The sequence below is a fragment of the Saccharomyces paradoxus genome, chromosome IV (genome assembly GCF_002079055.1).
Source record: "Saccharomyces paradoxus chromosome IV, complete sequence".
Lineage (NCBI taxonomy): Eukaryota > Fungi > Ascomycota > Saccharomycetes > Saccharomycetales > Saccharomycetaceae > Saccharomyces > Saccharomyces paradoxus.
Window position 1 is genome coordinate 1,122,907 of NC_047490.1, and position 15,079 is coordinate 1,137,985.

Below are 15,079 nucleotides of genomic sequence, written 5' to 3' on the forward strand. Positions count from 1 at the left end.
TCATAGCTCCTTTCCCCCTTTTGGGCCTACTTACTAACTTTTCCTTCCGACCTTTAGACTTTTAACTCTGTTAAGTAATTTGCTACCTGTCGATTTCTTTTTCATATTGGACTCATTGTAGCGCACACCCAGATAAACATCTTCCTCATCCTTATTGTCATCATTCTGATCGTTGAAGTCACTAGTATAAGTGGACTTATGCGTCCTGTTAGAAGAGTTGACGGTTTTTGACCTTCTGACACCTTCGTTACTGTGACCGACATCATAGTTGTCTCTGCTTAAACTCAAGTTTCTTCTAACACCTGTCATGGGGGCATTGCTATCACTGGATCCTCCAAGGCCTAATCGTTGAGAAAGTGACTTATTTCTTTGTATACCACCGTTACGATTATGATAGGAATGCGCTTTTATGTCGCTTCTAATGGCCGCTGAGGAGGCGGGTGCCCCATCTAAAAACGTGCTGGAACCTAGTCCCGCAGTAACAGGCCCATGAACCAACTCTGTCTTATTTTTGGCATCCATTTGTTGAATGTTACCAACGTTTGCTTTTATTGCGTCTTGCGTATCGCCACCTCTCCTTAGAGTCTGCGAACTGTACTGATATATATCAGAATCATCTATATCATCTCTCCCAAAAACCTCATCCAAGGCAGACTTCTTGGTTGAAGCTCCACCGATGGTACTGTTTGGACCATCAACCGGAAAAGCTAAAACAGGTGCGGCTTTGTTATTTTTATTCCTATGAGGTGTTACTGCATCGAATGGACCGTCGTGATGAAATGATCCCCCGAACAATCCAGTTACATCTAACTTATCGATAGTATCGACGTTTTTAGGAACAATAACTTTACTCTTTCTCTTCCCTTTCTTAGAAGGAGTTGAAGACGAGGAAGCTTCACGGTGATGGTGCGATGAAGATCTGCGAGGAATATATGATCCACTGTTGCTATGTTCACGGTGAGAAGAAGAGCGAGAACCTTTTTCCTTCGGATATGCGCGCCTTGATCCATTGGTTGAAGTGATCTCTTCGTATGAGGGTGGAAGGTCTCTACCTTCTTGTGTACTACTTGTTGAACTTACGTCACTTTCTTCCAAATATTTTTGCCTTAATTGTTCTTTTTCTTCTGTAGCGGTCGGATATCTTTTATTATTTGAAGGAAGTGGAGGAGATCTCCGAAAATCGTTTGTTGGACTCTCATCGTCCAGGAAAGGATTCTTTGAGGAAAGAGGTCTCGAAGGAGGTGACAGACTACCACTACTAAAGCTCTCTAAACCAGAATAAAAAACACCCTGCTGATCTGCATTTCGCTGCAGTCCGTCCTCGGGAATGTTTGGAAAAGATAGTTGTGATGATGTTCTTGCGTTTAATTGTGGCTTATCAAATGAATTGGTACGAGATTGGTTTCTTGCCCACTCCTGAAACTGGGAGTCATTTTTATATTGGTTAATACTTGAATCAATTGTGGCGTTTCTAAACGGGTTATTGACAGAAAATGGCCTACTAGAGGCACTGCTGTTTCTATTCTCCATACTAAATCTTGGGTATATGTATCAAAATATTTAAAAAAGGAAATGCTAATAAAAGTGTAATGGTAACTGCAACGTATCAACAATTAAACAGTCGAAGGTTATGATAAAATGACGATACGTGTTCAAAGGGATAGCTTTACAAAACACTTGAATTCCTCGAATAGAAATAACAATGAAAAGAACGAGTTAGATTAGGTGTATGCCGGATTCTGTACACGATAAGAATAAAGCTTGAAAATTTTACAAGAATTACCTTCTAAGAAAGATTGTCTTCATTTCCAGTAAATAACCTATCGCCAGTCACCATGATCTGCTGAACCAACCTCGAGGCGGGAAAAAAAAAAGAAAAAGTAACGCGATTTACGCCCCGTGCACGACGATTCTTCGAGATGGTTGCTAATGATTGATCATAAGCAATATCTTTTGCGCTGCTCAACGAGAATGACAGGATACCATACTTTTAAGTATATTGTTATTAAATTTCCTATATAATGAATTTATGTGTACCTTGACGAGAGAAGGAAAATTTTTATGTTAAAATAAACTTCCATTAAAATCATTCAAAGAACAATAAGTATTGAGAACGTCGAGAGCAGTAGCAATGAAGCTACACGGGCCACAAATCCTGCTGGATTATTGTTAATTGTATAGGGACTGCTCAATCGAACGCCCGCCCCTGAAACACTGCTTGTTCTATTAGTTGAATTCGACCACTCATCTGAGGCTGACACAGAAAAACTGTCGAATTGACTACTAGATGGTCTTGGACTTGTGGTTGCTCTTGAAGTATCATAGAATGACCGGCCCGCACCTGTAATCACGCCGTTTGAATATGCTGCTGTTAGCTGACCTGGGACAGTGAGCATATAGCCGGACCTATTGGATGGATAAAGAGTCAAGTTTCTTGTACTACTACTATTCATCGCTTTCGCATAAGGAATGTAACCGGATCTGATCTTCTTGATGATAGTTGGTTTAGTGGTTTCGTTTGCGTCATCAGTGACAGCATCATCTTCAACCTTCTTTGCCTGCGCAATGGCTATAGTGTTATCTTCTAGGTCCATTGCCATGTATATATTTTTCATGAAAGCTTCTCCGAGTATGTTTAATCCCGTATTTGTATTAGCATATAGTGTTAGAAAACATGCTTCCTGTCCCGAACCGAAAAACATCGAGGAATTAGTGGATGTATCGTAAGTAGATGATAACAAATCACGTAGAGGGATTTCGATTGTCAATTCTCGAAGCCTAAAACCCAAGGAGACACCCATATCTGCCATAGAACATTGGACTAGCCATCTATCTAGCGATTCCACATAAGTGGCCGCAATTTGAACGGCGATCTGAATAATAGTACTAGTTGGCAGATAACTAACTGAAGATGTGGAATCAAGCAAAGCTGGGCTCAAGAAGTCTTTAGAAGTCATATTCAAACTTTGTCCACTGTTGGACACAATGTAAATCGGACCCAATGGCACGATTGGGTACCCAATACTTACCGCATTACTCACTGGGTCAACATACGGAATCAAGTCAAATTTTCCCAGCGTACCGGTAAACAGCGAAGGATCAACCCCTCCGAGAAGCAGCTTCCCGCAATTGAATATTGGATCTCTATATGTTTCGTATGTGGAAGTGTCGCCAGCCAACCACAATGAATATGACGAACTTTCAATGAAGTTTGCATCTTTTAATAAAGATAGGAAATAAGATTGTTCAGTGTATTGTGAGCTGTCAATATCATTGCCTGGGTTTGTGATCTTTCCACTTAACCCCAACAAACCCGATGTCTTAAAATTGGAGGACTCAATATTGAAAAACGAAACGTTCGAAATGGATAAGCTCCCTGAGTTAAATTGTACGTTATCTCGAGTTATCATTAAATCAGTTGCCAAAGCGGTCGAGGAATTTTCTGGTAAAACATTAGTAAAGTTCATATCGTCTGTTACCAAAGTAGAGTTAACAGCTCTACCGTCGATGAAAGAAAGCTCATATATTTGGCCAGGAGAGACAGGAACAGATGATGTAGACTCGTTAATGAAGTAAGTAGGGTGGTTATGGTATACATTGAAATACTCGCTGTGGCTTTCGTTCGTTCCGGAAACCAGGTTTATGTATGGTTGGATGATATCTACTGCTAGACGCTGATTTTGACCAGGTGTGCCGAATGTGCTATTCACATAGTAGTTTCCTCTACCATCTTTACCCACTGTTAGTACCGGAAACGGGTTCTCCGTCGAAGAAGAGGTTTTGTACTTTGCTGTAGTTGTTGTATTTGCAGTACTAGCCGTTGCGAACCCTAACTGAAAGGTTGATATGAGCCACAGATACCATAAACTTAGGCATGACATAGCAAAAAATCAACGGCAAATAAAGCAAGCACGCAGCCACGAGACTTTCAAAGATCTTTCTTCAAGTGCCGTATTTTCCTAGAATGACTGGTCTAATGCAACTGGTATATCCATCATTCTAAGAATAACATATTCCAATATTGAATGCGTTCATTCTAGTATGATGAGCTGCGGCGTTCAAAATCTCGTATTTTTTTGTTCGGGGTAACGACGTTCATTGTCGCGAATAACGCGACCGGACGAACATTGTAAAACGAAGCAATGCAAGTTATACATAAGGCAGAAAAGAAGACCCCATTATATGAGTTGAATTGCTTTCAAGCGCCTCCTGTCTAAGCCCAGTTGATGGCGAGAACTAGAAACTAACTATTAGTGCTCTCAACTTTCACGAGTTCAATAATGATGTTGATAATCAGCAGTTAAGTTGTAGTAGTAGGGCTAAAAGCAGACTTTTTGTACCACATAAAAAGGTATATGAAACACACACCAATTAACACATTGAATACTCCGAATATAAGGGTATTTTTGGTAATTTATCATAAAGTCTGTACAACTACCTACCTTGGCGGTATTGACGAATCAAATATAAGGGTGACATCAAAACAAACATAGAACACTACATACTCATCTCACCATATTAATATACTGCCATTGATGAGCCCAAGCCTCAGAGGCCATGGAAAAGACCGGCCTCTGGCTCTGGCAACGTCTCATAATCACACTCTCTACGATCAACGTCATCGACTCATATCGTTATGTATATGTATTAATTTTAAGTTAACCGTTTAAATAATAGACCTTTAACTTTGTGTTTGAGAAACAGGTGAATATACCAGTAATATGAATACTATTCAATAGATAATAGTTGATTCTTACTCCAACAAATTCTTAACTCAACGATCTTAAGCAATTACTTGTATTTCACCTACAAATTATACTTATTGGTTAGGAAGTTAGAGTTTCTCAACAAGCCGACTGCCTGTACAAAATACAGCTTCAGTAGCTCAGTAGGAAGAGCGTCAGTCTCATAATCTGAAGGTCGAGAGTTCGAACCTCCCCTGGAGCACTTTCTACCAAGTGCGGTAGTTTCTTTTTTACTCTCATTAATGAACTCGAATGGCAGTTCTATACACAAAAGTAAATAACTTATCAAAGGTAATCAAGTAACTATGAATCAAAAATTATGGTTCATAAACTTGTGAATATATTTACAAAATATTTAATTATTTATGAATTTACTATTGTCAATGAATGAATATTTATTACTTCTTAGTGCTCATGCTGGTATTAATTTAGAATTTTCAATGTCTCTCTTATAATATTTGTACATTTATTAACATCGTCATCATTGAATCTAGGCTCACTACTTTCTTCAAACATATCTTCATCTGTAAATAAGGTGCTGTCCGTAGGTTCTTTGATGCTACTATTTTCAATCAATTCCGTCAGTAATGTTTCGTCAAAATTTTTTGGAAACGGCCAACCTTGGTCTTTTATTATCTGTATCAAGGCCATATGCCTTATTTCAAAGCCTCCAAAAAGTATCTTATTATACCAGGAGCGTGCTCCTTTTTCGTCTCTCATTTTGATGTAATGCATTACCATTGCGGAGCAAAATTTGAACGTTAGGGGCACCCTATTTTTATGCATTACCTGTAGCAGTTCTGATAATTCCACTTGCGTTAACGCATGATTTTTATAAGCCACTATGGAAAAAGGACATAGTGTGGTCGTTAAATTCACATTTTTGGCGAAAGGTTGAGAATAAAAATCCAAAAGAACATCATAGGCCAGTCTTGGCTCACGAGCTTGAAATCTAATGTAATTCAAAAAAACGTTCAGGATTCCGGTATCATTTCTCCAGTACCTATACTTACGAGCTTCCCTAGAAAGAAAACTCCTGTACTTGTAATATAAATCAAGAAGACAATTCTTAAATTGACCCCTTTCCAATGAAACAAAACTAGAAGACAAGAGGCTTCTATACAGTTCAGTTAAAATTGGAACAGTTACTGGCGACGCTATTCGCATTGTGTTCGGCAGGATATTATTGTTGTTCTTCAACTCTTTTTCTAACTCAGACACTGTTAAAGTCGTTGATTTTGTGTGATAGAGCCACCCCCAAATCCCTAGAGCATTCAAAATATTAGCAGACGGTTTCAAGCTGTACGATGAGAGGAGGTATTTACACACCAATTTTGGGTCGCGGAAGGCTTGAAAAGATGCAATTAGTTCGCCCATTAAAAATTCCTTGAACAATTTATACTTCATCAGTGGACTGCTTTGTAAACAGGAAATTACATTGAAAAGTTCTTCCTGCCTATTAGATATTCGAAGCAAATTCAGGTAATGATGAATAGGAAAATTTAATATATGTTCCTTTCCATCGATGTGATTAAGTAATCCTGAGTTTATAATGAATTTTAGTTCCTCTTGGAAGGTCTTGATGAATAGCTCAACATTTCCACTTTTCAAAAGGTAATAAAGTAAGGTATTATTGAACTTGACAAAACGTAAGCTTTTTTGCTTTGCTCCATCTTCACCAGAATAACAGTGTTGCTCCAATTTCTGTAGTAGGGCTTGAATATATACTTTAATAAATCTGAAATCTTTCGCCTTAGCAAGGCCATTCACTAAGGCGGCTAAGCTGTCAAATGTATGCAATTTCAGCACTTTTTCCATTATCAACTTTATGTTTGTTTCATCATGCAAAAAAATTTGGAATGTGGCCAACTGCCTCTCCATCTCAGTACCCTTCATCAACCTATTGGTAAACTTTGTACAGTAGCCAGAAGTGGAGAGAAGAACGTCATTTTTCAAAAGAAAGAGATAGTGATTGAAAGATTCAGATTTTGGAATATGATGCCAGAACCACTTGTGGACCTCATCTGGTATATAAAATCCAATCTTTCTTGCCACCTCAGGGTACAACTCATGTTGATGCAAAATTATATCATATAAAAGTTTCTTCTTTTCGCTTTCCGAGCAATTCTTTATATGCAAGGTATTTTGTAAGGACCCAAAAAAAGAGGCGTATTCAGTTACTCCAAAAGTCTCACTTAATACACTTTTCAATTGTCGGAGCTCGTATAAATGCTTTTGCACATTTTTCGAAGATCCGCCTTTGCTAAAACATGGCATCAGTCGTTCAGAATCGCCAAACTGCACAGAATATGAACGATTTAGTTTACTTTCCAACGGACAACTCTTTGTAGATAAGGAACGCAAATTGGTAATAGGTAGAACTTGGTAGGCGTATGCGCTACCCACATGTTTAAATAGCGGTCGAGTGACCATTTGAGCCAAATTCCCAAAATAGACACGGTATATACATTTTACCATGCCAAAAAAAACATCAAAATGAACCCTTAACAGATTTGAAAGCACATTATTACCAGCACGTTAATAAGTTGTATCGAGCAGAATAGATCTTTATGTAATTCCTTTTTCCCCTTTATGCACTCCATAAGTTAATCCGCGTAGATCACTATATACGCAATGTTTTTTTTTCAGATCTGATTAAAGAAAGCAAAAGAGATGTAATATCGATCCTGCTATAATTAGAATACAACTATTGATTATTTATTGTCCTGTTTTTACCAAAGCTACCCAGCATCTGGCTTTATTACACTATCACTTGTACTTTTAACTCTCCTTTTATATCGTTCTGAAATTTAGAGCCGTTTTGACAAGATTCCTTTTTTCAATTAGTGCTTCATTCATACGTTCGTTACAAGCTTTGAATTTTGACTTTATTTTTGGACTTCCACCTTTGCTTCATTATATTTTTCGAGCTCTTTTCCTTTTTCTGTTATAATCAAATTTTTTATATGACAGCACGTCGTTTGATTAACATAGTTCCTAACACCTCGAAGCTAGACCCTTTAAAGGAGGAGGACTCAACGCATCTAGAACAAAGTCATCCTAACAAATCCTCCATAAAGGGCTTGGTGCTTTCAGAAAATAATGAACGCAAAAGCAACAGCCTTCCGTTATCGAAATCCCGATCGGGTAGTAGTGCATCCAGTAGCACCGTGAGTTCGAATGGAAGGAGTATTGGTACAAGGCGCCCTAGTGCCAACCTAGACTTCAATGTTGGCAACCAAGATCCTCTTAAAATTGTGTCAGGTTATCATAATGCATACGTGCCTACAGCGAAGTGTATTAGGCCAATATCAGATGACTCTATAGGTACATCGAGCACAGAAATATTTTCCTCATCGCACTCGAATACGACATCAGATTCACTATGCGCATCTGATATCAGCTCAGAAGAGTGTGAAATAGGAAACAGTAAATCGGGGGATAATCCCTTCCTTAACAGTGCGAAAGAAGCTGAAAACAGAAGCAATATTACACCTTTAAAGAAAAGCCGACCGGGGTCAATACTACAGAAAACACGCACAGCAGGCAGCGCTGATAAGACAATTTGCTCAATGAGTACTATAACTACATGCATTCCATCTCGTCAAAGTTCGGTAACAACTCCTAAACTCTCTAGGACAGTAGGACTGCCTGGATTGAGTAATACAACCAATAGTATAGCCGCATCACAAACTTCTTTCATAAGTGAGAATGACTCTCCTCTTAAACATCATTGCATGAGTACAGCAGCTTTCCACGAACCGAAAGTCATGCCGATCACAAAAAAACCGTATGTGCATTCCAACAGTACTTCTGCAATATTACCATACAAGACAACCCAACTTACTCCTTCTCAACGTTACCGTTTGAGGAAAGAGCAAAATGACCAATCCTTGCGGAAAGCCATAAAAAAGAAGGAGAAATTCTACGAGGACCAAGATGCTAACTTGGAACTTCAAGAGGGTGATGTTGACGGTTCGTTAATTTGGAACATTCCGATGGCTTCTTTATCGACCAGTTCTTTTTTAACATTATCTAAATTTAATAAAAAAGGAAAAAGTTCAGATTCAACATGGGGAGATGAAGAGATATTAGCACAGGAAAGCAATTACGAAGGAAATCAACACACACGTCCACCGCTCGGTGTAGATGGAACCTTCAATCAGGTTCATGGTAGTAAAAAACACACATTATATTCGAGCAACAGGTTGAAAGAATCATGTTTAGACTATAAGGAGCTCCCACCGACATGCATTCCTGGTATATCTCCTGTCTCTGACTCACAGTATATTCAGGATACTATGAAAAATCTCTCCCAGGTTTACCTGCATAGCTCTGAAAAAATCTCTAAAGGTATTCTTTCTGGTCGTTCCAGATCCTTACAGTGTTTGCCATTGGAATTCAAAGAAGCCAGTAATCAGGGGATGGAAGACCTAATGCTAGTTTCAGAAGATAAATTAAAAGCCGTAAGTCACTTCCGTCCAAGTTGGCTGCCGCCCAAAGATTTTAAAGAGAGAAAATTGCAAGATAAACAAATCTACAAAAATATTGACTTGGCATCGATGGAAGAGTTGCAAAAAAATAGAGAACGCGATGAAAAGGCCAAAAAGAATGGGCAGAATAGGCTAAAATTTCAGCATTTGCTGGACCGAGGAGTTACTCGTAACTCGTCGTTAAACGAATTAAAGAAAATTATTTGGGAAACACCTTTGACATCTACAGTACGGCTTCAAATTTACAGTCAACTTCTACAAAGTGACAGTTGCCTGATAACGGAATGTTTTATAGAATCATTTGAAGAAGTAATGCAGCTACTAAACAAAATGGATTTCCCCAAAGATAAAGAATTTGAAATAAGACAGCTTATTGAACACGATGTACAGCAGAAAATATTCTATAAAAATGGAACAGATAAGCAAGTCGTTTCTGACTTAATGCTATTATTACAACTGAAATCTATATCCCAACAGGGTTTAGTTGCTGGTGATGAGATGCTATTCTATCATTTTTTAACTGATCAATCTTTTGGAACTCTGAAAGAAACGTGGGAAATGGTCAACTTAATACAAATGTCATGCTTTAGTGAAATCTGCAAGGAAAAATACGATTCAAGAATATTGAATCCTAGGGGAATTGTTGCCCACCTTTTGCGAAAAGATGAGTTCAAAAATGAGTTCAATGGCAGCTGCCTGAATAGCAACACATGGTGGAACATATTGCAAAGAATGGACCATAAACTTTTTATGTGGGTAATGGATGTGATTATCGTCCATAATGGTCAAAACTTTGCAAGCTATCCCGTAAAACTCGAAACATTCAAAGACAAAGTATGGGAATACTATAGATCAAAGAAGGTTGTTGTAAATTATAAGATTCTAGTTTCACTAACGGTTAACGTATTAATAAACTACCATTTTGGGTACGATAATCTGAAACATTTGTCAGATCTGAATGACAAGCACTTTTGTATTCCACTTTACACAGAGGATAGCATCGAAGAGGAAAACCTCAATAATATTTTCACAAAGTGGTGGTTACATTACTACCGAAAATTACGCTAATGTGCATACAATACATACTAAGAGTTTAACGACCACATTATATTTCTCAACTTCCTTTCACATAAAAACTTATAAATGCATACATACAGAAATTATTTTCAATTAATTTAATAATATATATTTAATAAACGATGAATTGTTCTTATTAAGTTCTTTTATCATCCTTTTTGTCCTCATTTTTTTTTGGCTGATTTCTACGGCATACACCTACGTGCTGCAAAAATTTCTCAGAATGGACGAGATTGTTCGCGAAAAAAGATTCCGCTCAGTGATTTATGGTGAAATAGGTGCTACTGTTATCATTAAGTATCTTTTTGGCATAGCTCTTCGCTTGAGAAGGGATGAAAACAAATAAAAACATAAACGTGCACACAAACATCAACTGGTTTTTTCTGGTAATAATATTCGTCACCAACGAGAACAAATAAAGTAGCATTCTTTTCGTTTCCTAAACACAGTATTTATTGATATTAATCAATAAGATTCGTTGTTATCGGTGCTAAAAATTGTAAAGTGAAAATAAAAAATCCTTTCCATGTCGTGCTTAAATAGCATATGGCCTACTGTATCCAATTTATGCGGATCATTATCCTTTTTCACCTCTGTTATTTCATTGTTCCCGCAAATCATTGAAACTTATCGAGATAAATCTGTCGATGGGTTATCGCCATATTTTTTGTTAGCTTGGTTGTGTGGAGACATTACCTCGCTGATAGGGGCAAAGCTGACAGGACAATTGCTATTCCAAATACTTCTAGCAATATATTTTCTGTTGAACGATTCGTTTGTATGTGGTCAATACTATTATTATGGCGTGTTGCATGAAAATAAACTGGCAACTATTGGTCATGAGCCTAAACCTCTTCTTCCTGAACTAGTTGAAAATGGTGAGCTTTTAAGGGAGGAGGAAGACATGATACAAGGCGTGGAAAGCCCTAGAAGCAGTAGAAGGAGGTCTGCCATTACGGCAGCCTTGGCCATAGCTCATACTATAAGTACAGCTAGCGCGTACCCGCTAAATGTAGGCTCCATCCAACCACAAATGGCGCCTCCTGGAGATGATAAAAATAGCCAGCTGGGTACAGTTTTGTCTTGGATTGGCGCTTCCTTCTACGTAGGTGCACGTATTCCACAACTAATCAAGAATTACAATAGAAAGTCCACAGACGGTTTGTCTCCCTTCCTCTTTGCTACAACTCTACTTTGCAATATCACGTATAATATGAGTATTTTCACAAGCTGTCAATTTTTAACTAGTCAGAACAAAAGGGAATTTATCATGAACGAGTTGCCCTTTATCTTTGGAAGCGCTGGAACAATTGCATTTGATTTGATATACTTCTATCAATACTACATCCTTTATGCAACTGATATGCAACTACGTGAACTGGAAAGAGAGCTATACGGCCCTGAAGAAGACAATGCGGAGCAACTAGTAACTGAACGCACATCACTGTTGTCTGGTGAAACACAAGCGTAGTTTCTCCATGTAGAGTCCTATTATACATATTCTAACAGTGCTCTCCGCTCCTTGGGATAGCCCTTGTGAGATCCTTTTTCCTAATAAGTATACTACGTTCCTACCCCGTGTAAAAGTACTCAACTATAGTTAGCGCCAGTTTTACGTAAAACTTTCTATGTCTCTGTTTGCATTCGCCACAGCTTCAAGCACATATAGTTTGTCTCACTAATATTAATAATGAAAGTTGTTATGTATTCACAGTGAACGCTTGCGTACAGTACACTAGCAAGAGTTTTAATCTGGCCTGGATTAATAATCTTTCATTTTGCCTAGCCATCTGGGGCGGGTTTGGCTGGGTTAGCTTCTCCTTAGTCATGAAGAAAAAAAAATCGCCCGCAAGTGTCTCGAAAAAGGAAAAATGCCCACGCGTATAAGAGTAAACCCAAGCTGCTCGAGGTTTCGAAAGCCTGTAGATTCTTTTTTGTAATCGTAGTTACACTTGCCTGCAAGAGTAATACAGTACAGCAGCAAATAGCAAACAGTACAAAAGTAAACGTCGTATTATCAATAATGGTTCACAACAAAGTTACTATCATCGGTTCAGGCCCAGCTGCGCACACCGCCGCCATCTATTTAGCAAGAGCAGAAATCAAACCAATCTTATACGAAGGTATGATGGCGAACGGTATTGCTGCCGGTGGGCAACTAACCACCACCACAGAAATTGAAAACTTTCCAGGTTTCCCAGATGGTCTGACAGGTAGCGAACTGATGGACAGAATGAGAGAACAATCCACGAAATTTGGCACTGAAATTATTACAGAGACAGTTTCCAAAGTTGATCTGTCTTCCAAGCCATTCAAATTATGGACCGAATTTAATGAAGATGCAGAACCTGTGACCACGGACGCTATAATCTTAGCCACAGGCGCTTCTGCTAAGAGAATGCACTTACCGGGTGAGGAAACCTACTGGCAAAAGGGTATTTCTGCCTGTGCCGTGTGTGATGGTGCCGTTCCTATTTTCAGAAACAAGCCATTGGCAGTTATTGGTGGTGGTGACTCTGCATGTGAAGAAGCTCAGTTCTTGACCAAGTACGGCTCAAAAGTGTTCATGCTTGTCAGAAAAGATCATTTGCGTGCTTCTACCATTATGCAAAAACGTGCTGAGCAGAACGAAAAAATTGAAATCCTTTACAATACTGTTGCGCTAGAAGCTAAGGGGGATGGTAAATTATTGAATGCCTTAAGGATTAAGAACACTAAAAAGAATGAAGAAGCTGACTTGCCAGTCAACGGTTTATTTTACGCTATTGGCCACTCTCCAGCAACGAAAATTGTCGCTGGCCAAGTCAACACTGATGAAGCAGGCTACATTAAGACTGTCCCAGGCTCCTCATTGACCTCTGTGCCAGGGTTTTTCGCTGCTGGTGATGTCCAGGATTCTAAATACAGACAAGCTATTACTTCTGCTGGCTCCGGTTGTATGGCCGCTTTGGACGCTGAGAAATACTTAACTTCCTTAGAATAGATGGATTTTCCATTATAAAATAGATACACACAAAATTTTGTATACTCATTCGACAAATCGTTCCTTTTTCATTTTCTTTAACAAAAAACCAACCATAAATTTTACGTCGTTTCTTCTTTATTAGAAAACGCTAATACATAAACTATATATTGTGCGTCCGGATTAAACTTTTTAAACACATTACATGAGCCACCGGCCTTAATAAATAACGCGTGATTGCTTATACACCGACTATTAGATTATGACTAATAATTATTGCTGCGCTTCCCACCTGCAGTTTTCTTGTCGCCTTTGTCAAAAAGAAAAAAAAACGTCCTGCGCTGATTAACCTGTTAAAGAGTGATTCAATACCAGATAATTCTATAACCACAGTCCCTGTTGTGTTCATTCTTTCGGATAGGTTTGTAATATAGCATCTGATATTAGAGCTACTGGCAACTACTTGAGTTCAAACAGGAAAAAATACGCAAGAAAACCTACTATTCCTTTATTATGTCTGAGGCGACTCTGTTATCTTATACTAAGAAATTATTGGATTCACCGCCACAATTGACTAGCGTAGACTTACACGATGCGCTACTGGTCATATTAAGTCTTTTGAAGAAATGTGACACAGATAACGATGAGAATCTTTCCATCTATACCAAGGTTTCCAGTTTTCTCACGGCATTGAGAGTTACTAAACTTGATCATAAAGCGGAATACATTGCAGAAGCTGCGAAGGCCGTGCTGAGACATTCCGACCTTGTTGATCTACCTTTACCGATGAAGAACGGATTATCATCAGAGGAAGGGCCAGTGATCTTAGATATTGTAGGTACCGGTGGTGACGGACAGAATACTTTTAATGTTTCCACTTCTGCTGCTATCGTTGCTTCCGGGATTCAGGGTCTGAAAGTTTGTAAACACGGCGGTAAAGCTTCCACATCTAATAGTGGGGCTGGTGACCTGATTGGAACTTTAGGCTGTGATATATCCAAGGTTACTTCATCAACAGTGCCCAGCTTATGGCCAGATAACACATTTCTGTTTCTACTTGCCCCTTTTTTTCATCATGGAATGGGTCACGCTTCAAAGATACGCAAACTTCTTGGAATTCCAACCATTTTCAACGTGCTAGGACCACTTCTACATCCAGTTAGTCACGTCAATAAAAGAATATTAGGCGTTTACTCAAAGGAGCTTGCGCCTGAATATGCCAAGGCAGCCGCTTTGGTATATCCAGAAAGCGAAACTTTCATAGTTTGGGGGCATGTTGGGTTAGACGAGGTATCACCTATAGGTAAAACTACCGTCTGGCATGTCGATCCAACATCTTCCGAACTTAAACTGAAAACCTTCCAATTAGAACCTTCAATGTTTGGTTTGGAAGAGCACGAATTGTCGAAGTGTGCTTCATACGGGCCCAAAGTGAATGCAAGAATTCTAAGAGAGGAAGTCCTGTCCGGCAAAAACCACCTTGGCGACAATAATGCTATTTATGACTACATTTTGATGAACACCGCCGCGTTATATTGTTTGAGCCAAGGTCATCAGAACTGGAAGGAAGGGATCATCAAGGCAGAACAAAGCATACATTCCGGTAACGCATTACGTTCTTTAGAACACTTTATAGCTAGTGTGAACTCCTTGTAGACATTATTTCATAAGTCATAAATGAACTAGATAGAAATCTTTTATTTGTACTGATCTGAACATTACCCTAATTACGCGTCGTTAGTTTTAACTCTTCATTTTGAAGGAAAACAAATAAACAAAGAGTTAATGTGGGACATATACAA

The 15,079-nt window shown here is 38.7% G+C and overlaps 7 protein-coding genes and 1 non-coding gene across 8 annotated transcripts; 5 read left to right on the forward strand and 3 right to left on the reverse strand.

Moving 5' to 3' along the window:
* Nucleotides 1–33: 33 nt before the first annotated feature.
* PAL1 (Pal1p) lies at nt 34–1,530 on the reverse strand (the record flags this gene model as incomplete). Its single annotated transcript, XM_033909680.1, has 1 exon — nt 34–1,530. The coding sequence occupies one exon, from the start codon at nt 1,528–1,530 to the stop codon at nt 34–36; it is 1,497 nt and encodes a 498-aa protein (XP_033765571.1).
* Nucleotides 1,531–2,090: 560 nt separating this feature from the next.
* On the reverse strand, nt 2,091–3,881 carry YPS7 (putative aspartic endopeptidase; the record flags this gene model as incomplete). The annotated part of the gene is made up of 1 exon (XM_033909681.1): nt 2,091–3,881. The coding sequence occupies one exon, from the start codon at nt 3,879–3,881 to the stop codon at nt 2,091–2,093; it is 1,791 nt and encodes a 596-aa protein (XP_033765572.1).
* Nucleotides 3,882–4,874: 993 nt separating this feature from the next.
* On the forward strand, nt 4,875–4,947 carry SPAR_Dtrna23M. The gene has a single exon. It is a non-coding gene; the product is annotated as a tRNA-Met (tRNA).
* A 221-nt stretch (nt 4,948–5,168) lies between these two features.
* Nucleotides 5,169–7,223, reverse strand: ATP22 (Atp22p; the record flags this gene model as incomplete). The annotated part of the gene is made up of 1 exon (XM_033909682.1): nt 5,169–7,223. The coding sequence occupies one exon, from the start codon at nt 7,221–7,223 to the stop codon at nt 5,169–5,171; it is 2,055 nt and encodes a 684-aa protein (XP_033765573.1).
* Nucleotides 7,224–7,711: 488 nt separating this feature from the next.
* SBE2 (Sbe2p) lies at nt 7,712–10,306 on the forward strand (the record flags this gene model as incomplete). The annotated part of the gene is made up of 1 exon (XM_033909683.1): nt 7,712–10,306. One exon carries the CDS (start codon nt 7,712–7,714, stop codon nt 10,304–10,306), a length of 2,595 nt encoding a protein of 864 aa, XP_033765574.1.
* Nucleotides 10,307–10,841: 535 nt separating this feature from the next.
* YPQ2 (Ypq2p) lies at nt 10,842–11,786 on the forward strand (the record flags this gene model as incomplete). Its single annotated transcript, XM_033909684.1, has 1 exon — nt 10,842–11,786. One exon carries the CDS (start codon nt 10,842–10,844, stop codon nt 11,784–11,786), a length of 945 nt encoding a protein of 314 aa, XP_033765575.1.
* A 552-nt stretch (nt 11,787–12,338) lies between these two features.
* TRR1 (thioredoxin-disulfide reductase TRR1) lies at nt 12,339–13,298 on the forward strand (the record flags this gene model as incomplete). The annotated part of the gene is made up of 1 exon (XM_033909685.1): nt 12,339–13,298. One exon carries the CDS (start codon nt 12,339–12,341, stop codon nt 13,296–13,298), a length of 960 nt encoding a protein of 319 aa, XP_033765576.1.
* Nucleotides 13,299–13,790: 492 nt separating this feature from the next.
* On the forward strand, nt 13,791–14,933 carry TRP4 (anthranilate phosphoribosyltransferase; the record flags this gene model as incomplete). Its single annotated transcript, XM_033909686.1, has 1 exon — nt 13,791–14,933. One exon carries the CDS (start codon nt 13,791–13,793, stop codon nt 14,931–14,933), a length of 1,143 nt encoding a protein of 380 aa, XP_033765577.1.
* Between the last annotated feature and the right edge of the window lie 146 nt (nt 14,934–15,079).